At 40.2% G+C, this 24,694-nt stretch overlaps 1 protein-coding gene and 1 long non-coding RNA gene across 3 annotated transcripts; one reads left to right on the top strand and one right to left on the bottom strand.

Annotated features, from left to right (window-relative positions):
• Positions 1-7,679: 7,679 nt before the first annotated feature.
• On the top strand, positions 7,680-8,846 carry LOC6574183. Its single transcript, XM_002000205.4, has 2 exons — positions 7,680-7,790; positions 7,852-8,846. The coding sequence occupies exons 1-2, from the start codon at positions 7,780-7,782 to the stop codon at positions 8,621-8,623; spliced, it is 783 nt and encodes a 260-aa protein (XP_002000241.2). The 5' UTR covers positions 7,680-7,779; the 3' UTR covers positions 8,624-8,846.
• A 7,122-nt stretch (positions 8,847-15,968) lies between these two features.
• On the bottom strand, positions 15,969-18,736 carry LOC122757060. 2 transcript variants are annotated; one of them, XR_006356960.1, is made up of 2 exons: positions 18,691-18,736; positions 15,969-17,593 (listed from the first exon to the last, which is right to left on the bottom strand). It is a non-coding gene; the product is annotated as an uncharacterized LOC122757060 (long non-coding RNA). The 2 variants fall into 2 exon arrangements; XR_006356959.1 differs by lacking the exon at positions 18,691-18,736 and adding an exon at positions 17,668-17,893.
• Between the last annotated feature and the right edge of the window lie 5,958 nt (positions 18,737-24,694).

The following is a 24,694-nucleotide window of genomic DNA, read 5'->3' as shown; positions in this document are numbered from 1 at the left end:
AATGTATGAGTAAAATATACATGAATATGCCTAAGACACGCAAATTAATAATTGAAGTTCGAAAAAGCATTAATGCATTACTTCGAATCGGAATAGACTTTAATCACTTGAAATCAAATTAATCGTTTACTGAATACAGACGACAGACGATCAGGGACAGATTGACTCAGGCCGCCATCCAGATCTAGAATATGTGTACATGAATATTGTTATTATTTTTTTATAGATTTATTTTTGTATAGTTTGTCACGCCTTCTTCTGCCTTTGCTCTTATTTAATAACCATCTGCTTCCGAGATAAACGAAAAAAGCATACACATTTTTAGAAATATTTGTTTGATCAGCTTCAGCTATTTGCGTGACGTTCTTGAAAGAGATTAACGCTCCCACAGTGATGCTCCGTAAGCAATGGATAACTGTAAAAGTCTTTGCATTCTTCACTTTCACATACACATGCAAACACTCACACACGTAGGCTATTGATCAGTTCAGTGATCACAATCCTCACATACATACCAATACATACAAAATTACGTTTTCTTCATTGAGCTCAACAAAAAGTTTTGGAGTAACGAGAACGGAAAAGCTGAAATAGCGAAAAATGGAAAGGGTAATGCACGATCGATCTCTTTGAAGGTCAGTCACAAAATCGTCCCTCTCGAACCGTGACTGAAAAGAGTAACGGATACTTACGAGTGATGACATAAACCCTCATCTCTTACTCATATATCTTTCCGATTTCACATTAAAGTACTTCAAAGTATCCAGTATGAGTCCTTAACTTTTATGTAATGTAATATTCATTTTCATATTGATTTTTATTTTATTTAATCGCCAGATTACTTTGTGGTGCTTTAACTTGCTGTGATCTGTCATCAATACTTATTTTGTTCTTTTGCTTATAATTTTCACGTTTGAACTTGCTTAAAACTTGGGAGCTCAATATATTTTGCTGTCGATTCGATTCGTTGGTATTTCTTTTATTTTTATTTGCCTCAAAGTTGTTGTCGCTGTTGTTGTTGTTTTTGTTGTTGTCGGCGGTGGCGGCACCCAAAGCGCTCATAAATCAAAAATGCTCTTGTTTGCTTACAGGCGCTCCCACTCTACGCTTGCAGGTGTGTGTGTGTGTGTGTGTGTGTGGGTGATGTGTGTATAAATCACAAAGCATGTCCTTTGCCAATACAAACACAATTGAGCATGCATATGCAACGGCAGCGTGTCTCAGTATGCAGTAAGCTAGCTAGCAAAAACCATGAAAAAGAAATTGCGTTAAAAAAATTTGATTAAAAAGTTTGTCGCCAGCCTGTGTTTGTGTGTGTATAGACACAATGCTCTATGTAGCTCGTTAGGTATGTGTGTGTGTGTGCGTGAGAGTGAGAGTTTGTATGTATCGATGACTGTCAGTGACACCCGCAGCACCGAAATGGAAGGCCAACAGGCATTGTGCTTATCGATATGGGGCCAATGCCATGTGAGCCACGTTATAAATCTTTCAGAAGCCAAACAGAACGGAGCTTAAATTCAATTTTACAACTGACAGCATAGACGAGACGCTGGCCACGGGCATCACCTTCGCCTTCACCTTCCCCTTCCCCTTCCCTTTATAATGAACAGCGTATTACAGAGCTTGTCAATTGCACAAGGGCTTTTGTTTAATTTTCTTGAGCAGCTGGCAATGTGTTGTTGGGGCACAGTAATTGCCAAGGCGGCATGCTTGTGGTTGGGCTGCCCTTTTCAACGGTTTTCGCTTTTAATTTGTTGCAAGTTGTTTTGATGTGCGCAACCTGTCGTATGCGCAATTAAAAGTTTTGTCCACTTTTCCATGTAATTGTCATTTGACAGCAGCTGCAGAATGTGTAATGTGTAAACGGTTGGCCCTGCTCTCATTTGTGCCAGCTGCAGCTGCAGCCGAAATTAGCCATGTTAGCTTAACGTGACAACGGGCTGGAATTATACGCCGCACCTAACCCTCGGCCGCTAGGCCAGCTGCGGTGCACAAGTTCAAGGTTGTGCACATATTGTCATGCAAATGGCATTTTGCAAACACACACACACACACACACACACACGTGCACACGCACAGGCAGCTAGAGCCACATGAGTCTGTGGCAAATAGTCGTTAGGCGCTAACAAGCATTTTCCTACTCATATCCAACAAAGGAAATCGGGTTTCCGTTGCATTTGTTACAAGAAAAAAAAGTTGGCAGGGGTCGGAGTAGGCAACGGCGCCCTGTGAACGGAAGAAGCCAAATGGGGATAAGAAAAATAGAAATACAGCTACAGCCTAGGTGCTAACAAAGTCTTGTCGAATCACGCAGTAAGCAGCTTTAGCACAAAAGTGCGTAGCTCTGCTGCCCAGCCAGAGTGAGAGCCCAAAAGTATGCAATGCGAAATGCATTTGCTGTCAGGCAAAGCGCATGTCAGAGGACATCGAATTCGTTGCGACTGACATTTTTAGGGCTGCGCATTTGCCACAAAAAGTTGTGGCTAAACTCTTAGGCCTGGCGCTGGCGTGAGCGAACTAAGCAGGTGAGTCTGGAGGTGATGCTGAGGGAAACTAGCCTAGATAAAAGGCAAGCGCTTTCAGCAAGGGCAATATTAAATTAATGAACATGTGAATGATGTAAGGATATTTGAACAAGGACAATATGATAAATATGGATATAGACATTCAGGCATTAACTTTACTCACATCGTATTTATTCAAGCCAAAAATCAATTAGAGACTAACTTGGCTTTTATTTGAGTACTATCGCATATACACTCAGCACTTAAAACTTATTACCCATGCTAGTGGCCTCATTTGGTGGCCAACATCTTCCGCCAACGGGCTGGCAACCATTTAATCAGTTCGTTCATCACCTGAGTCGGCTCGCATCCGTCTGCTTTTCCGTGTTTTCGCGTTGCGCAAAATAAATGCGCAAAAAAATCCGCGTGAATCAACTTGGCCCACTGTCGTCAACCTCAATGGCAGCTAGGTGAGTGTTTGTCCTTGGACGTGTTTGTGCGAGAATTGTAATTGAAATCGCATCGAGACGTGAAATGAAACGTAAAGTTATCGAATCAATTGAAATGAAAATTAAATTAAATGCATGCGCTCATACATTTATTTATACTAGTCTCTTTTCCACTCTCTCTCTCTCTCTCTCTCCCTCTCTCTCTCTCTCTCTCTCTCTCTCTCTCTCTCTCTCTCTCTCTCAATCTCTCTCTATCTTTGTCCATACATGTGTGTGAGTGACAGCGCGCAGATTTCAATAAACTCGCACACACCCACACACATACACTCAGAGCCAGTCGCACTCACAGTGCCTTTTGCCTTCTTACACACACTCATCAACTCAATCTTAATTAAACACAGACACGCATATTGAGTTCCATGAATGGAAGAAGCAATCGCTTGACTATGACTCGCAATGTAATTGATGGGGCGGGGCAATTGGGCGGTCATATAAGAAAGCTCGCACACTTTATGAAACTGTGGTGTGTGCATATAAGGCTCACACTGTTGTATGCTGATATAAGATGTCTCTCTCTCTGTCTCTCTCTCTCTCTCTCTCTCTCTCTCTCTCTCTCTCTCTCTCTCTCTCTCTCTCTATCTGTCTTCCTCAGTCTCCCTATCACACATTTATATCACAAAGCATTCTTGTACATTCATTGTTGTACATTCAATATGAACATGAACTTTCCGCTTACATTTCAAATTAGATCTCTATAAATATTAATATTAAAATATTAGATTGAAAGTCATTTTTGGTGTATGTAAATATATTAAAATTATATATACTAAATATATATGTATATACGACCATTCTTTATTTATTTACTTTCCTTTAAGTGCGAAAGATTTGCAAACTGCTTTTATATTGATTGATTGACTGATTGTTCGTCTTTGATGTGTCTGCCGTTTCGGTTCTTAATTGAGCGTAAAGTGTGCAGCCAAAAAAGTCAAAAGTGGTTTCAATTATGCTGACAAATTACAAAAAATAAAATATATACACACATACATATGTACTACACATTTTAGAAAAAGCAAACGCACTGCATGGCTCTCTGTGGATGAGGTTGACAGGCTTCAGTCAAATGGTATTTAAATAAAATAAAAAAAAAAAAAAAGGAAAACGAGAGAAACTCAACCGAAATGAATTTTATTAAATTTAAATGAAAGCGATGTCTTTTACTCTGTCTCTGTCTCTCCGATTTGCTATGTGATTTCGATGGTCTGTGGCACAGTGCGTATTTATTTGGGCAACTGAATGCAAAGACGCAGCTACAAATCAAATTTCAGCCACACAAAATGCTGCTGGCGAGTGGGAGAGACATCGTGATGTGCTTTTAGTGATGCATATTTAAATTAGCTGCTCTGAGGCGAAAAGAAATCATAAGTGGAAATCTAATAATGAGACCGCCGTAATGCTGGCTATCAAATCAAATAAGCTCACCCAATCGTCGCATAAATTTATGACATATGCAAAGGCCAAGTGTGGCTGGAGTCGACTCCTGCTCTGTCCTTTGCCGGACTGGCCACTGCTGTCCTCCTGCTCTGCTCTGCTCTGCTCTGCTCTGCTCTGCTTTGCTCTGCTTTGCTCTGCTCTGCTGTATTCGTCGCAGTCAGGTAATTCCATTATGGAGCAATCGCATTTCAAATGTGGCTAGCACAACAACAACAACAACAATAACAACAACACAAACAACAAGGACAACGACATGAGTTGAACATTTTATGGCATATGAAGTATATGCAAAGGCTCCAGGTCCAGTCTCAGTTGGCAGCGCTTGGAAGAAGCAAAAACTGAAACTAATTTTCCACCTTGCAGCACAATTTAAGCCAATCAACTAGCTGGTGCTTTAAATTCAAGCTCGAAATCTGGCGACAAAGTCCTCATTGATGCAAAGCATGTGCAGCTGCAATGGCTTACTATTTGGTTTATAATTTTATATAATTTAAGTATAAACAATGAATAATATTTAATGCTTATATAATAAAAGATATGCATGTATTTATTTATTAAAAAAAATTTTCTGTTTCTAAGAAAAATTCGACTAGACCAGACTTAATATGAAGGAATCAGTTGGAGTCCATCCACTCCATCGAATATTTTCCTATATGTTTCATCTTTCCTTGGAGTCGCCAACTTGCTCGACTGCAGCTGATTGCATCGGGCAGTTGATTGTAATTAAAATTTGATCAAGCAGTCGATGGTAAGGCAAGATTTAATTGCCACAATCGGTGGTTGGGCCTCAAAATGGGTTAAAATTTCAAAAATGCTGTACAAAACATGAAGAAAGCCAACAAATATAAAAAAATAAACCAAAAAGAAAAAACTCGCATCTTTTGGTATATGCGAAGCAAGAGACAAGGCAACGTTTTACACAGAAATGTATGAGGAATGAATATTTTGTGGCCACGGCACAAGCACACACACACAGATACACGCACAGGGACATCAATGTCAGGGCGAATAACAAGGCAGGCAGACACTGGGAGTGCATGGGAATTGGGGAGCTGGGCAACTGAACGCCGGGAAATGGAAAATGGTAACGTGTGACGGGTAGCTAGTGGCTGCTAGATGGTAGATGGTAGATGGTAGATGGTATATGGTTGGCGGTAACTGGGAATAGGGGTTGTCAGGAGCCTCGCTGCGTTGGCACCAGTTTTGGCGTTTCCTGCAGTCACTCGACTGATTTAAAATGTTACCGTTATTTATACACGTAGCCTGGCTATATAAACAGCAGGTAGCAGTAGCCCCCTATTCGCTGCTTACACACCCAGTCCCAGAGCATCTCGGGGTGTGTGTGTGTGTGTGTGAGCAATTTTTTCACATTTTTCATCGTTTACTGTGGACGGCTGTGCTGTAGCTGCAGCTCGACAGCATCGTGCAAGTGACTGACTGCGACTTGGCAACAACAACAGCAACAACCACACCCGAACCACCAGCAAGTGGAGTAACTGAAACAGCAACAGCAACACACACATCCGCGCCTTTTGGCACAACCCTTGCCCCGCCCTCCGAGCGCTGTCAAAAGAGATTTTTTCAAATTAACTTTTCATATATTTATGTATGTTTAAATTTGAGCTCAACCTTTTTGTCAGTTAGCAGCAACACATCGTCATACACAAATACGTGCACATACACACACATATACTTTACTTTGTGCACGTGTGTGTGTGCGGCAAGTAGTGCTGGCATCCCTGCACATTCTTTAAGTTGTTATTTTCCCTGATATAGCCTTCTGGCGCTTGAATGAATGTGTCATAAACGTTTCAACTGGAAAAGAATAACCACAACATCAAATAAATAAACCGGAATTCTCGAAATGAAAGGGCCAGCAAGGTCATACCCTGTAGACAGACGAACTAATTTCAGCTGCAATGAATTTGTGATTACAAATATAGAACCAGGTTAGGATTTATTGCTCTGAAATGGATCAAAGAGAAATTGATCAAGAGAAATTGCAAATATATCCCAAGTATTTACTCAAGCATGTCCGAAATATATAATCGGTAAGGGATTCACCATCGCTTTGTTACACATATTCTGGTATACCCTGCAAATATTACAGAATTACAGGGTATGCCGCCGAGAAAATAAAAACGCGACACGTGAGCCAAACGCACACATATTTTAGCATATGGCTGCAGGCTTTTAGTGCACACAAATATGTGGCAAAACTAAACTTAAGCTGACATCTGTGCGTTGCGAAAAGTCAACATTGTGTTTTCACCAAATTTTTCAGTTTGTTAGAGTTGGCTTCATTTTGGTTTTTTGTTTTTTGATATTTATTTTTATTTTATTTTTTTTTTTTTTTTTTTTTTGTCCCTCATGCATATTTGAAACGCTTAACAAAATTTGCGCCATAAATATTTGATAATGCGCTTGGCATGTGGCAAAAGTTTGGCTTGGATATTCCCCAGAAATTGGTAACTTATAGCAATTAAGAGAATTTCGCAACTCCCGAAAAACTGGTTTAATTATCTAGTCTCACTGCATGGAAAGACCATGCCAGCTCTGCCAGCATCAGCAGGAAAGTCATTACTGAAATTGAAGCTGTGAGTGGGGCAAACAAATCTAAATCAGTTTATATAAAAATAGCATTACATGATGGAATGAACTTGGATTATATTTAAGTGGCACTAGATCAGTAGGAAAGAAATTTGAAAGAAAGAACTTTACCTATGTGAGAGACTTATTGTTCTTGCGGACTGCAAAATCGACGTGTTAAATTACATATAGATATATAGATATATGCTTCATTAATATGTTCTATCATTCCAATATGATCAATGCTTAACGCAGAAACTAAAAATAAAATGTAAAAAATTCTTATTAAATAAAATATGCATAGAAATATATGTGTAAATATATATATATATATATATATATATACATATATATGTATAATGTATAATATATAAGTTGATATATTTCCTTTGATTTGCTTTCGTATTAATGAATCTCATAATGATGATTAGTGAATCTCATAGTTCCATGGTATGTGTATTTGCATATATGCAAAGAATATGTCTACATGGCGCAGGACATTATAAAGTCACCTATTCCCGACTAGTTTGTCTCTCTCTTCACATTTTTCCTTTACCTACAAGCCAAGAAACACTATTAATAGACAGTTGTTTGCCGAGCCTATACAATTTTGGGGATCGCAGCGTGCTGGCGAATGGAAATTTGAGTTATAGTTAAATACTTCGTTACATAACACATGTAGTTTTCTTGAAAATAACATAAATTAAGATTTTACACACATATTTCTTAAGTTTTTCAGAATGTACTCCAAGTAAGTAGCCATACGAATACGGATGCAAGTCGAGGGCCAGTTGATCAGATGAGTCTTTCAGATATTTTAAGTCGTTCACACCAATAAGTCGATGCGCCCACATAGCTAATACTTGTTTATTGGGATACTCGCAGAGCTTCGGCATGGGCAGGCTGTCAATATTGCAAATCGCGCACTACTCGAAGGCGAAAGGAGGCGACAGCAAGAAGCCGCCGTCTGCGCCGACGGGTAAGCTGGGTATGCGAATCGTGCCGGCTGTTCAGAATAAGTTGAACTACGACGAGAAGAACATGAAGCTGGGCCGGGCGCTCTCGCCACATTTGACCATCTACAGAAAGCAATTAACCTCGGTGATGTCCATATTTCTGCGGGCGAGCGGAGCCACCCTGGGCCTCGCAGTTTGGATAATTGGCCTGACGGCCCTATTGTGCAAGCTGGACATCAATGCCATGGCCGAGAAAGTTGAGGCGCTCAACCTCGGCGGGGTGACGTTCACGGCTCTCAAGTTCATCCTAATGGTGCCCTTTAGCTACCACGTGATGGCTGGCACACGCCACTTGATCTGGTATCTGAACATGTTCCTCACCAAGCCGGAGATATATACCACCGGCTATGTGGCCATAGCGATGTCTCTGCTGCTGGCCGCAGGCCTGGCGCTCATCACTGTTAAGCCACAGCACACGGAGCCCGAGCCGGTCCTCCACGACAAGCCCGAGCCCAAGTGCCCAGTGGTAGAGGAGGATCCCTGTAATGTGCCCGATACACACGATGAATGCGAGGAGGCTCCCGAGCCTGTTAGGCCGGATCAGAAAGGTTGTTGGTGCGAGGATTAGAGTCGTGAAGACATGAGCCTCAAGGTCAAGAACAAATACCAAAACCCATCCATGGGTCCCACAAAATTCACCGGTTGAATAGTTAGTTTAGAAGCCTTATCAAATTGTATGATCTCGTCTCTTCTCGGGCAAATCGATGGTGCTCCGTCCTTTCGAATGATTTGACTGAGATACTGGTTGTAATTAAATTGCAAATACATGTATTTTTTAAATATTGAATCTATATATATATATCTTTGATTCTTGATTCCATGGAAGTCCCGTTAATTAATACTACATAAAACTAAAACCTGAGAGTAGAACAATCTAATTACGGTACAGGTGAACAAGCGTCAAGTTACTGAAATGAAAACGCGTTATGTGCTATCGAGCGCGTCATCAAAGGCAACTTTCAAATGAAAAAATCATCTAATTTAATGAAACAATCCCAAAAATGCGTTTGATTGTGTGAGACACCAGAATGTTGTATGGCAATTGTAGTGCATAATCTACGGTTCATTGAGCATTGGAGTGCTGGAAGAGAAGGCGAGGTGTCGAGGAGGCGGTCGGCTATGTAGCGAAAGCCATTAAGTTTATTAAGAACCTTTAATTAGTTTATGTGGAGCTGCGCAGGACGAAGCGAAGAAGTGTCTACATTTCATTAATTACAGAGCTGTCAGGGCAACCAGCGGCCACTTTAAGACACTGCTTACCTTTTGATGGCCCCATCCGAAAACTGGCAACAATGAAGCCTGCAAATGGAATTGGCATGGGGCATGGGAGTGGGGAGGAGGCGAGGCTGACTGGGCGGGGAGGTACTCCATGTACACAGTTGAGAGTCGAGGGTTTTGATTGAACAGTCGCCTCTTAAGTTTTGACGTTAATCTTTTATAAGTGAGGGAGAGAGAGAGAGAGAGAGAGAGAGAGAGAGTGAGTGAGCGGTGTCAGTTTTGCTGACACTTCATTATGCGATTGAAATATGAATTTGTATATAAATACATATATATTTGTATATGTATGTATACGTGTGTATTTCTATGAGGCACAACAATGCCGTTAGTCGATAAAATCTCATTTGGCTGCGAAACGTTTGATCTTAATTAGTGTACTTGAATGTTAGCTCATTCAATCGAGTGTCGGCTTTACATCAGCATCAGCATCAATAGCAACAGCAGCAGCAGCAGCAACGTCAGCATCAGCGAAAATAAGAAAATGTCGCAAATCACCAAGGGGCATGGCCTGTGGGAGAGAAGTGTTTAGGGAGTGGCTCGTCTGCCTTCTACTTCACGCTTGATTGGCAGCCTTCCTTCCTGCTCTGGCTCCGATTTTCCCAGTTGCGTCCGCTTTTTGTCTAAGCGGATTTCATCCGCATATTAATTGAAGTTTACACAGCGACAAAAGACGCCTGCCGTGCCTCTAATTAATTAGAGTTCGCTGCGCCCTAGCTGCACACCGAATTTCTCACAGTGTAGCTGCGAAATTCGCGTCAGGCTGTCAAACACGCAGCAAACTTCTTAGTGCGGGTAAAATATTTTTCAATTAAAATGGCTGCCCGGCTATTTGCTCAGCACTTTGGCGTTTTGCATAAAAATTTAGTGGTCTCATAGAGGCAGCCGACGATACGAAGCTGCCCCGCTCGAAGAACTAACATGAGAGGCATTCGCAGAGACATAGCTGAGCCACCCCACCACCTCAAAGAAGGTAATCAGAGTGTGGCTGACTGGAATTAAATTAAAACGAAAAAAAAAAAGAAGTATAAATCGATTAGCTCTAATGCGCTGGAATGGTTAATAGATTTCGCTGTGGGCACATTTAAAATCAATTAAAAGATATTATCCTATAAAGCCCACATAAATAACAATCATTATACTGTTTCTGATTTTTTTTTATCATTAGTTAATTAGGCATTTGTGAGAATGGAATATGATATTAATAATAATCAATTTTTAGATGACTTAAAACTCTAGTTTAATTAGTAAAAATTCTATTCTTGCTCCCATAGCCAAGACAGATAGCCTCTTACTAGCTAAGTACTATTAAATACTTATTAAATTTATCTCTTACCAGCTAAGAACACATATAAATAAAATAAGGCATACGCCACGTAATGCAGAGTAAAATATACGTAAACATATTTGCAGCGTACGTTTCAGCCCCTTGGCTTAATTACCTTAAACTTTAAGCATACACACACATATATATAGGGTCTGTGTATGTGTGTGTGTGAGTGCAGGCTTACCTTTAATTTTACTGAACTCGAAAATCGGCGCTTAACTTTTCGAGTGGGCAACACGAATGGCAACCCGAGCACTGCAGACATACAAAGCGAGAGCTAAGCCAAAACCAAAACTCGTCTTCTGGCAACTGTCGATAATTAGCTAGAAAAGTTTTAACTTGGCTATTAACACGCATTTGCTGCATAATGGGCCTGTCTGGCATAGAATTTGTGCTCTGGCTCCATGGCTTACCTTTCAGGTCGGCCACGTGGCGCATTAACTCAAATGCCTGGGCAATAAAGCAATGTCTTGACTTTGGCCAAAAACTTTTGCCACTCGCCCCTGATTGGCTGTGGCAGTGGCAACAGTAGCAACGGCAGCAACATCCACAGCATTGGCACAACAATTGCCGCACACTTGACTGGCGTTGAGTGTTTCATAATTAAAGGCGAACAGCAAAAACAAAAAATGCCACACTAAAGCCTTGAACTCATTCCCTTGCTGCTGCCTTTGCCTTTGCCTTTGCCTTTGCCTTTGCCGTTGCTCTGGCTCTGGCTCTGGCGCTGGTTCTCGCTGTGGCTGTGGCTGTGCCTGTGGCTTTGCCTGCGGCTGCATTGCGTGTGGCGGCTGGCAGCATGGCCAAGTTGCAGCCACAATTGTTGCACGCACAGCCCCAGTCAAGTGGAAAAATGGCTGCAGGCGTGGCCAGCCCTATATATGTATATTTGCACACAGTCTGCCTGTGTGAGCAATTTCATTTCATATTTTTGCCCCCAGCCCTAGTTTTGCATGGCCTCTAATTACCTGGCTGCCTGGCGTGCAACTTTTTGGCCTGATAATTTCTTAATACTGAACTCCGTTGATTGCGGCAGTCCCATAAGGCCACCCACCTTCGAGGCCCGCAAGCAGCAGATTCATTAGCCAACTGATTTCGAATTGATAGCAGCAATTGCGTATGATTTGAAAAGTTTTTTACTTGCGGTCTGTGACTCGAGTAATAAGCGATCCTCTGTGCTTAAACTTGCCTTGAAATTCGAGCTGATATATATACATATATATATATATATATATATATATATACGTTACCTAATGTGAAAAGTTATTCGAGCTAGGCACAGATTATAGCTCAAGCTGCGCTTCATTTTCTTTCAATATGTTTCTGCTACATTGATCTAGCTGCACTGCACTCTATATCTAGCTCTATCAATGAGAAACTTACTTCTCACAAATAAATATTCCTCAACTCTCTTGCTCTGATTCCCTTCAGCCTGTAATTGAAGTTCATGTTCCGATTGAGATGGTCCTCAAGTCCTTGCTCATGCTTCAGCTTACTACAAATTCTTATTTAATAATAAATTATTTTTGACTCACATTTGAGTGAGGCTTTCATTGATGCTTCTCTTGCACTTCAGTGCTAAAGATTTCCTCTTCTTCAGACTGTCTCTGGTATTGAATTTACAAATTGCGAACTCATTTCAAGAACTTACAAACGATGCACTTCTCTTAAAGCGGACCACAGTGCACTCGTTTTGCACTTGGCCAAGCTCGTTGAAGGACTGTATTGGGCCACTTTGGCCGTAGCTGGTACTGAAGCCCTGCACACATGTCAATTGAGCTGCTGCAGACATAAATCAATAGCTCTCTTACGGCAATGCCAATTGCTGAGACCACGACATGTGTGCCTTAAAAATGAGCTGCAGCTGTAGCCTGTAGCCGCAACTGCAATGGGCCGAGTGTTCGTTCGTTTTGTCAGCAGCTAGCAGCTAGCCGGGCCCAGATGGGCCAAAATAAGTAATTGCATTCAAGCCAGAAAAATTGCAGGTAGTTAAGCTGGCAGCCCCGACGCGACGGCCACCGTTGCCTAATTGAATTTTTCAGCGCCTCGCCCATTTATTAATCCGATTTCAATCGACTTGCGAGTCCCAGGTGTAACGTTGCATTTCCCGTCGAACTAATGACATTCATTAGCCACATTTAGATTGCCATCACTGAAACTGAAATTGAAACTGAAAACGAAAACGAACGCCATGCATTCGTTTGCGAATCGTGGCAAAAAGTATTGCTAGAGTGCATTTAGTGCATTTCGTTTAAGACCTTTAGAAAACTAATTGTTTTTTTTTTTTTTTTTTTTTTAGCAAAATTTAAAAGATTGCAAATTTTTAAAAATCATTATTTACTGTTGAAAAAGATAATTTATATAATTGTTATTTTGCAGAATTTAAAAGTTTGTAAATGTTTATAAAATATTATTTAGTATTGAAAGGGATTATTTATATAAGGGGTATATTTAATTTATATAAGGGTCCATTTAAATGAAAAGGTCTGCATATTTTTGTATGTCCTTAAGTATCTAGCTGGATTTTACTGTAATAAAGCTAGATATTCCATCTCAAATGAATATGGCCTTAGATAATGTCTAATGATATATGTATATATCTAAGGATAAATCAGAATTATAATCACAGCACTCGCATATGCAATCTTTTCGGTCAACAGACAAAGAGGTGTATGAGCAATCGAAAATTGTCTCCTTTAATCCTCCCACCTGGAACCCTGTGCCCTCTATTCTGCTGTCCATCAACCACACGTTCGATAACTCAATGCCCACGATCAATAAATCAGTTGCATTGTTTGCCTAAGGACTGTCAAATGTTGAGCTGATGAATGAATTTCGCAAGAATCACAAAGGAATTTGTATACTTGCTGATTTGCGCCACGCCCATTGTGCTGTGTCTATAAATTGGGTCAAATTTTTGGGCTTTGCCGTTTTTTGTTTTCGTTTTGGTTTTTTGTTGAGGCCGCCTGCCTTTTAATTAGCATGTTTATTTGACTTTGACTGTACGAGTGAGAGAGCGCAAAGTTTGCGCCACTCAGAGGCGCAGTAGCCCCAAGCGCACAGGACGTATGTGTAATTTCAGTGCGTATGTGTGATGTGTTGTGCATGTGTGCGTGTGTGTGTGTGTGCCTCTGCGTTGAGTGTTGATTAAACAAATTGCAAATGAGTTTGGGGCCTTTTTTTGTTGTCGTTTTTGTTGCTGTTGTCGGTCTAAATAAATATACAATGCTTTGGGTAAGACATGCACTTGAATAAACTCTTATAAAACTAAATAAATAAACACGCATACAAACTAGAGAACTGTAGTTAAACGCACAAATAAAAAGCAAATGCCAACGGCAAGGCGGGCTCTCATCTATCTCCTTCTCTATGTGTGTGTGTGTGTGTGTGTGCAAATGACAGTGAGTTATTTAAGAAATGCAATTTCAATTAAATATGCAAAATACTCAAAGTCTAATTTAGACAGCCACCCATTTGGGCGAATCGCTTTGGCTCGCAACTGCCATTTTGTTACAAAAACTAGCTACAGCTACAATGCGCAGATACTTAAATATTTATATGAAGAACAGCAGCAGCAGTAGCAGGAGCAGCAGCAGTAGCAGGAGCAGCAGCAGTAGCAGGAGCAGCAGCAGCAGCAACTGCAACAAAAGTTTGTAATCAACAATTTGCATATTTGCTTTGGCAATGGCAAAAACTCTGCCGCCTTCACCTTGCGCTCAGTGTATTTTGTATTTTTTGTTGAATTTAAATACTCTGTAAAAAGCAGAATGAACGGGGTATGCCGAATTATTATTGAATTAAAATTTATTTAAAATCTTGTTATCATATAAATTTAATTTAAATGAATTGATTACGTGATTTATAAATATTACAGAATATGAAGTTTTTGTTATTTATATGGAAGAAATGTTTGGTAAAATTCTTTAAGAGTTTTATTGCAACAATAATTAAAGTACTTTCTTTCAATAGACAAAGTTCATTTTCAATGAACATAGCTTATCATTTATCTAAAATAATAATAATATAATTGAATTTATTGTATTAATTAATGTATTTATTAAAGTTTTTATATATCAATAATTTTTTTTTTTTTATTTATAAATTTTTTTATTTTATTTATTTTTTATTTGTTTATTTAGTTTTTTTTTTTTTTAAGTTACTTATAATACTATTATATATTTTTAATATTATAGCTTATACAATCAAGTCCTGATAGTTTGTATTTCGTTAAATCGAAAAATGATTATATTCCCTTGAAAGAAATTCGTTCTTAATAACTCTCGATATTTTGAGTTTCTGTGTAAATCGAAACAAAAAAGATCTACTTGCCATTTCGAGTTATCAGAATTTCACTGTATATATGTATATATTTATGAAACAAAAACAAAAACAAAAAGCAAACAGAGTATCATTCAGTCGGTTTTTTTTTATACAAATATAGTTTTTTCTGTTGAGTTTACAGTTGCATTGTTTTGTTTTCAGTTGTTTTATTTCTGTTATTGTTGTTTTTGTTGTTGCTGCTGCACTTTGCACAGTCCTTGTTCGGCTGCTTTTTGCAGGCTTTTAAGCATTTGGCAAGCATGAAACTTACTTCATTTGCGTTTATGTGATTTTACGCTCTAATAAATCCAACTAGAGGTGCTTCGACAGGGTATGCCCAGCCACAATTTAAATAAATGTGCATTTATATAAAAATATGTTCATAATGATAGAAAACCAGTTATTCGAGTCCCTTAACTTTGCCTCTTTTTGGCGCAGGTGGAGATGAAACTGTCGACAGGCTTTACAAGTCTTGGCCGAGTTAACACCTGCACAAGTGGGCGTGGTCACACTTCACACACGTCCTGGACCACTAAGCACTTGGCCACTGGCCAATGCGAGTGTCCAATGCCATCCATTCGACGGCTATTTAGCGTTTGTTGACTGGATAATTATGTGGTGCGTGCGTGATTTATAAGCGGCGGCTGGTGCGCTGACGCCGCCGTCTGAATGCCAGCCAGGATTATGGCGAAAAGACAGGACTTTTCGCATCGTGGCACTGACTTTGCTGCATGTGCTGCAAACTAATTGACTGTCTGTGTCGGCGGGCGCAGAGCAAACAATGCGGCCTCACAGCCTGACACTAAATAACCAGACTAACAATGTGTAGGTGCAAATGTGCCACGGCACGTGGATACGCATGTGTGTATATGTCTGTGCTCGCATGTGGCTGTGATTGTGTGTGTGTGTGGGGTGTGGGTATGTGGATGAACAATATTCAATATTGCAGACACAACAGCATGGGCCTCAGTTCGTCGGAGGTGCGCGAATTACCATAAATTGTTTCTTGACTGTAAAAATCACCTTGCTTCAACTGGACTGGAAGATTTATTAAGACTTTTGATAGAGCGGGTATAACATGTACTTCGGTTACTGGATTGTCTTGTATACAAATTTTTAAACATGATTTTGGAGTTTCAAGACAAAAACAGGCTAGATTAATATTGGCTTTTAATTTTCTTAGAATATCCATTCCAAACAGGCCTTTAAAATGTGGATGAAAGTCGAAAAGAAGAAACTCCAAAATCATTTCTTCTTTAAACTCTGTAAGCGATTGAATAATGGTTTTTCTCTAATGACATGTTGATTTAAGACAGTCTGGATAGTTACAGGATTATTGAGAGTTTTGCGATCGACATTGGAAACCAAAGTTGGGCTTATAAATGAATTTGTGGAACCTGTATCTATTAAAAATTTGATGGGTTGGTTTGTGATGGAATTAATCCATATGAATGGTAGTGTTGAGCCATGTGTTCTTTTTGTTAAGTACCCTGTTGAGTCTTGGAGGCAGTTTGAAAAATTTTCTGCGTCGTTGATATTGCAAAGTTCAGTTGATGATTGTTGTTCATTAATATTATGTAATTGATTGTTGGGGGTGATTGTTGAGTTGAAAGGATTTAGAGTTGAATTTCTATTATTATTGTGATAGTTAGGCTGAGTGATGGCTGCAGAATTTCTATATGAATTGCTTCTATTGTTATACTGTGGGTTATTGTTAGGATGATTTTTTATATTTTGGGGGCGTGAATATGGTGTTATTTGTGCTCTAATTTTCTGAGTGTTATTTGGTTTTTGAGAATAGAAGGTCTTTTCTATACGGCAATATTCGTAGGCTTCGTTAATATCTTGCGGATTTTTTGATTTTACTGAAGTTTTAAGAGGTTCTCGCAAGTGGATTAAAAATGTATTCAAGCAAATTTCGTCATAGAGTTTAGCTTTGTCGGTCGAGTATTGATTTGCGTTTCGTAATTTGTCTGTTAATTGAGATCTTATTTTCAAAATACCATAAAAAAGTTGACCTAAAGATAAGTTATCAGAAATGTTTTGCAAATCGTGAATAAGCATAGCTTCACCTTTTTGTTACCATAATGTTGAATCAGATTAGCCTTAATGTCATTCCAGATGAGTCCAGTGTCGCACAGTTTTAACGCGTCATTAGCTCTTCCTATGACTTTATTCCTGATAGCTCTTAGTAGAAGGGAGCTGTACGGTGTCTGGTCGATTCCTTGCATAGATGTGATCACTTCTTCCACATTAACGATGAAGTCTTGCAGTTGATTAGGGGTTCCGTCAAAGGTAGGTACTTCCTTGATGAAAGCGAGGATGTCGGTTGGGGTTACAGTTGTTGGAGTGTTATCCATGCTAATTGTTGAAGGTGTACCGTTTGAAGTCGATATAGTAGACGGAAGTGATACCGAGGCGTTGCCGGAGTCCATTGAGTTTTCGTTGGGAGGATAAACTGTGTTTTCGCTTATTTTTATGATTTGCCTGGTAGATGTTCTTGGCCGAAGTGTATATCGCTTTGACATTCCTTAATAAAATGCTATTGCTTGTGGTATTGACACCAGTTTTACGAATGCTGCGTTGGTATAAAAGTTGTTGCGCCAGAATTCATCGGATCTAATTCACCGTAGGGAAAAACAACGTAAGAATGAAAATGATATATACTATGAAAATTTGCGTATGTGTTTTACCAAAGCCGATCAGTTAAGTCATATAATTATCAACGTTTGATTTTATAGACTTTTCTGTTCACATGAGCGATTACGACTATTTATCACTGCACTATGAGATTATTTGTAAGCTGTATGTATGTCTTTTCTGTTTGAGCTCTGTGTCGCAACTGATCTTGTAGTTTTGCGAGTTGCTCATTGAATAGTGTCTTTCACTACAAACTACATATTTTGTAGCGTAGTTGTGCGAATGAATGTGACGCCAGGCATATTTCGTTTCGCCGAAATAAGCGACGGTGGCGGTCGAAAGACAGATTAGCGCCATATATTGTATGTTGTTTTTATTGTCGGCCGAAATTTCTGAGTTTTGAGCGTTGTAATTCTGTCGCGTGTCTAGTGGCGCCGGACATCAGAGCCTCTTTAATGTTGAGAGTGACGACCGAAATTCAAGATTCCGTTAGGTCGGCGGCAAACGCAAATTGTGGCGTTGCTGCTTTTATTTATTTTTCATAGCGTGTCTTAAAATTTCATTATTGTGAAATAATAGACGATTTTCTAGTTACGTATGTCTGCATGTACAAATTCACAAATACATTACTATGTTGTTTAATCATGCTGTGGCAGTAGTGATTATCAGTGATTGATTCCACCCCACCACAACAATGTTTGTTGTGTATGAAGTACGATGATCAGCGTTTGATTCCATATATCACACCACAAGATGTTCATATGCATATATATTTATATATGTATATATTTTTAATGAATAATGTTGCGATAACAGCAATTATCAACGATTGATTCTGCCCAATCGCAACACATTTGTTATTTAAAATTAGGTACATGTGTACATGTTTATACATAGACTCAATATATATATATATATATATATATATATATATATATATATATATATATATATTTTTTTTTTTTTTTTTTTTTTTTGCTGTGGTAACGATTATCAGCGATTGATTCCGTTCCATTTAGCAATGCATCTTATACACAGTTACTCCACTTTAGTGAAGTTCACAAAAATAATGATACTTAGCATGATTATAAGTAGATCCATTCCTTAACCGGCTGCGCCAATCGGGAGCTAGATGGTGTATATATGTAGGTGTCAAGATATTAATAAAACGTCCTCTTCATTCAAATGCCAAAACAGAAGTGAGTCTTTATTTCTAAGTTTTTTGGTTTCTTTGTTTCGTATCTTCTTACAAAGAGTACAATGCTTATGTGTAGGTATTTTATAATTGTGTGTGTGTTTGAGTGTTTTTGTGTGTGCTTATGTGTGTACAAAGAATTATTGAATATGTGTTTGTGTGTGTTTGAGTGTTTTTGTGTGTGCTTATGTGTGTACAAAGTAATTTTTTAATTTTTTTTTGTGTGTTGTTGGGTTGGTAACTCGCGTGCCTTGAAATTAAATGTCGTTATAAGTAGGCATTTATATACAGCGCAAGGCATACACACACACACACACACCCATGTGTATCTACTGCTATATAACTGCGTATGTGGCACACATTCATTTACCCAGTCGCTTGTCGACAGCCACCAGGTCGGGATCTGGCTTATGCCCAGGGTCTCAGTCTCCGTCTCCGTCTCCGTCTCCGTCTCAGTCAGAGTCGGAATCGCGTTTTTTTTTTTTTTTTGTGCCCGAAGTTTGTCTTTTGCCACACAAAACAAATATTGAAAAAGAAATAAAACGCAAGCCAAATAGCGCAAAAGAAAGAAAAAAGGAGAGCAAAAAAAGATGAGCAAAAAAAATACGAGGCTGCTCAATAAACTTTTTCATTGGAGTTTCTTCTAATTTAATAGCTCTATTACAGTTTGTCATGCAGAAAAAGTTGCCTAATTAATAAAATGAGCTTTGAAAGTGGGCCCCATTTAAAATACCACGAGTTCAATAAATCGACAGCAACTCAAGAATTCAAAGTGACATTTGGATGAAAAAATTCTTGTTGAAATCGATTAACCAAGACATGAGCATGGCATATTATATGGAAAGTCGATGCCAATAAATATGATATGATATGATAGTAACAAATTCCCATTATATTAAGGCAATTCTCTTCAAGTGCTCTTTAAGCCTTCACAAACTTTTCATAGACTTGCAAAATAATTTTAAGCACAGCTGCAGCAGCTGCTCTGCAGCATTCAGACAATTTATATGGCACTCTAAAGACTTTAGTTCTTCATTAAGTACAACCCAATTACGTTCTGCAAGCGCATACAAATAAAGCTTAAAATACACACATACATACATAAACATTTATACCTAGAGAGAGAGAGAAGACGCAACACTCATCTAATTATTCTCTCAATTATAAATCCTCTCATCTACTCCCCCTGTCCGTCATCCCGTTGCTAAGCGTTTCAAGTATTGTGATTGTATGTGTGCATGTGCGTGTGTGTCTGTGTCGTTATGTCTTAGTGTGTGGATACGCACTGGAATTGCAAACAGGCAGCAGGGAGCATCATTACAAACTGAACTGTAAGCGTTTACAATCGATGGCAAAGCAAATCATTGTCATTACGTGGGCGTAACCGCACGCACACCCAATAAATACACACACACACAGAGAGAGAGACACAGCGGCATAGTTAGGGAGCTGACGATGGGGAGGAAACGGGGGCCAAGACTAAAGCAATTTCCGCACATGTTTGTGGCCGGGCTGGCAATAAGTTTGTATTTAGTACGAGTATTGGGCGCGTGCATTGCAACAGTAATGAGTTTTAATCATAATTGATTTACTGCTCTGCCTGCATTGCTCTGCGTGAATCGGAGGAGGCTGTTGGCGGGTTGGCGGCCTGTCATCGCTGCTATTCAGGGATCGGATCGGACCGGGGCCTCCAATTCCAATTCCAAGACCAATATCCATCACTTAAGCCGCAAACCCGATTTATGCGCTGCAATAAAGTTTCGCCAGACAAATTATGCCATCGCGCGCAGCCTTGACGGCGGAGTTCATTTTTCAAAAACTACCTTCTCCTCTCTCGTCAACCGCCATACGAAAATAAACGATGCGAAAAAAATAACATAAAAAGCAGACAAAAAAAAAGTGAAAGAGTGGAGAAGAGAAGAGAAGAAACCAAGTGAATGCGATGCAAAACTTGTGCCGCTTTGCAACTCAACACTCGGTTATTGACTTATAGCCGTGGCTGGCAGTCAGCGAGGAACAAATGGCTTTCGCACAGAACCCAAAAGTTTCCGTTTTTCCTTTTTGGCCGGCAAAGCGGCAAAGCCGGCTGCAGAGTAGGCCACGAGTAATGCGGAAATATGCAAATATTTTCAACAGCCCAAAAACTTTTCACAATTGCAACTTATTCGAGTCTGTTGCCACTTGTCGTCCTCTGCGCTTAACAACAGTTTAAAATCAATTGCATTATTGATATGTCCCAGATGAACTCGCCTGGATCTGCCCATGCCTAAGCCAAGGTCTAAGAAAATGACATTTGGCGAGTGGGCGCCGTAAGCCGACTATGAATCGAGAAGGAAAGTGGGAAAGCGGAAAAGTGGGAGCGGGCATCGCAGTAAGTAAAGTCAACAAAATAAAGTTTATTTGTGTGGAACTGAACTATCACGGAGAAATAAGCTAACAAAAATGCAAAGCCCGCTTCAAGTGACGAAGAGCAAGGAATAAAATATATGAAGAATTAAAGCGAAGATAAATAAAAAAAAAAATAAATAAACAAGTAAGAAGGCTCTAGTCGAGACTGCTCGACTAGGAGATACCCTGAACCCTCTAAGCTGATATTCTAATCATTCTGCACTTCTTTTATGCACACATACATACACATGCATCCACACGCACGCATAAGCCTGCGCTCTGCTAACTGCGCAGAACGCAGCGACTGCGCTTGGGCTGCGCTGCAGTGTGGGCATATTATAAGAATTTATTTGTTGAATAATTTCTTTTGTAGGCATACGATCTTAATAAAACTTATATGCTGAATACGTGTGTACATTCCAAAGCACAAGTCTCTAGTACTTGAAATGCGTTTTTTTACAAATTGGGGGGTAAGGGGGCGTGGTATCTAAAATCTGTAAATTACAAAATCTTTATATCCATTAACTTTATATACAACCCAAATTTGAAGACTCCAGGTCTAAAAATGTTGAAATTAGGCTGAAAAAACAAAATCAATTTTTCGATTATTCTCGATAAAAAAGTTATCGGACGATTTATCGGAAAAATAAAGCAAACTCGTACTGCGTATGGTACTCACGAGTATGCATGCCAAATTTCAGCTCTCTAGCTCTTATAACTTCTGAGATCGACGCACTCATACGGACGGACAGACGGATAGGGCTATATCGACTCAGCTCGTCGCGCTGATCAAGAATATATATACTTTGTGGGGTCTGCCACGCCTCCTTCTGCCCGTTACATACTTTTTCACAAAACCATTATACCCTGATTTCCCATTTTCAATGGGTTCAGGGTATAAAAACAACTTAAAACAGAGATGAATGATGAGAGGTGTACCATTATAAGAGAGAAGAGAGGAAGAATAATGTATGACAAATGTAGTTTAAAAAAAATATATATATAGAGAAAAACAAAGAAGAAATTGTCACAACTTTAACAGCAATCAGAATAGGATTGCAAATTGAATTGAATTAAATGAAAAAAGAAAGAAAGGAAACAAAAGAGTTTGAAGTTAATTGCAAATGTACAGGAAGACGTTGAGTGGTACGAAGCTGGCATTGCATTGATTGGCCATTCAGTTATGCAACATAAACAAGTAACAAACAACAACAAATTCTGATTTTCAAATTTCAGCCAAAAATATTAAATTGGCTTCAAATAAGCAAATGTATAGCACATGACAATCTCATTTGATTACCCCGAAAGGAACAAAACAATAAAGTCACTTTCGGCATTGATTGATAAGTTTGATGGATCAGCGTTGCACAGCGACAACCAAACGTGCAGCTAAAATATATTTGCTGTGGTTTCACCTGCATGGAACAAGTGGGGCACGGTGAAAAGGCAAGCAATTTATTTACCAGCTGGAGATGCACTGATTGGCCATTTAGTTATGCGACGTCATAAAGATAAGCAACTTGCTGTGCTGCTGCTGCTGCTGCTGGGCTTGGTGTGGTCTGCTCTGTTCCTGACTGGTGTGGTGCGTCGTTCATTAGCAGTGGGCAAGCGTTTAGCTGTCAGCTGCCCTGTCGCCTGTCCTTCGCTTAGTTAGTGCCGTATGCAAATTGATGTTGCCTTAACTGGAGCTGGAGCTGGAGCAGGAGCTGCATTTCACTGGCTCGAAGGCTCGGGGTCACACAATCTTGGCTGAGCTTAAGTCTTGGCTTTGGCTTTGTTTGTTTAATAAATTTTGCCCAGGCAAAGACAATTTCAAATTCTTCCAGCAATTGGCAAACAGCAGCAGCAGCAGCAGCAGCAGCCACAGCCATTGCTCGAGGCCCCTGACCAGCAATTGCCAGCTGCTGCTGTAACTACAATAGTAACAGTAACAGTAACATCAGCAGCTAAGGATCCGTTGCCGTTCTGAGGACAAAGGAAACCAATTAACAGACGCCATTGTTTCACTTGGTAATTCAACTAAATTGCATAGTGCTGCTGCAGTAGTTGCTATTGCCGTTGTCGATGCCGTTGCTGCTGCTGCTGCTCCTCCTCCTGCAGTTGCAGTTGCAGTTGCAGAGGCAGTGGCAGTGCATAAGCAAATGCGCTTCAGCTCCCTGGAGTTCAGGAGTTGAGCTGCGTTAGAGCCACAAAATGTTCACCATGAATATGGTGTAAGGCTGCCTGTGCCGGCGAGCCAAAGGGCAGCATTCGACATTTGTTCTCCAGCTCCGGTTCGGCCATTGTAGGTGCTTAAAGGTAAACAACAGCTCAACAGCTCAAAAGATGGCCACATGCTAAGCAGCCCAGTCGAGCCAGAGGAAATAAAAGCGTATTACTTGGAAGTGATATAATGCACAATAATAGTGCACAATGCCAGGTAGAGTTTACTTGAGCAATCGTACAAGTGATTTTCTCACTTCATTTACAAAACCACTTTCCAGAATTTATTTAATGTTGCACAATATGGATATGAAAAGCTCAGAGAATCTCTCTAGCTTAGCTCTAGCCCATTGTTATATTCGTTGGTGGATGCAAGCAATCGATGCTTCTATTAAATCTTACTCAAATGCGGAATGGTCTATCATATTCCATCTATACCATTTTCAGTTAAATTTCCGGTATGTTGTTTCAGGTGAAAACCCCATAGAATTTGGGCTTGTCAAATGCGAGCACCTCGTTACGATTTGCGCTCAGCGCTCACACGCACAAAAGCTCGTTGCTATGGGCACTCACACCCCAGGCCCAGCTAGTCAGCTTGCTAATCAGCAGCTACTGAATGGCATGCAGCCATTGGGGCACGACTGCTGCACAAATTAGCTATGGACCAGCTGCGGTGCGGGTCAGCACATGGCACACTGCATGTGCCGCCAGAGACACAATTTGAGAGGCCTAACTTTTGTTCTGCTCCCTTTTAGTTTTTTCTTTTTTCTTTGACAACAAGCAGTCACAGCCCGGCAGCAGCTGGCAACGGGGCAACTTTTCATTAGCATTGGCTCTAACAAATGTGCCCAACATAGCGGGCTGCCCACTACATGCACCGCCCCCACTGGGCTACAAATGGCAGAGCCGCCTGCCACCTGTCCGATGTGGAGCTCCGAAAAACATTTTCATTGGTTTTCTTGGTCAAGCGTCGCTTGGTCGTTGGCGTCGCATTTGAAGCGCGTCGAAAATGCATTTACATCGCGGTTGACGGCGTCGTCAGTGATCGCAGCGTTTCCACGGCTGTTTCATTACCTGTGTCTATATGTGTGCGCTGGGTAGAGGGACTGGGTGAGTATGAGTGTGCGTGTGCGTGTGCGCGTGTGTACGTGTATTCGTGCCTCTGCCTGTTTGCTTGGATAAACGATGTAATCCAATTGAAATGGAACTTTTCACATTTAACGGCACACATGCGGACGGCAACGAGCAGCGACGGGCCAGAGCAGCGGGGGTAAACGACGATTCTGCTGTCCCGA

Source organism: Drosophila mojavensis, unplaced genomic scaffold (assembly GCF_018153725.1).
Source record: "Drosophila mojavensis isolate 15081-1352.22 unplaced genomic scaffold, ASM1815372v1 contig_277, whole genome shotgun sequence".
NCBI classification, from domain to species: domain Eukaryota; kingdom Metazoa; phylum Arthropoda; class Insecta; order Diptera; family Drosophilidae; genus Drosophila; species Drosophila mojavensis.
The sequence above is the reverse complement of the archived record's forward strand: the minus strand, read 5'-3'. Positions and strand labels throughout refer to the sequence as shown.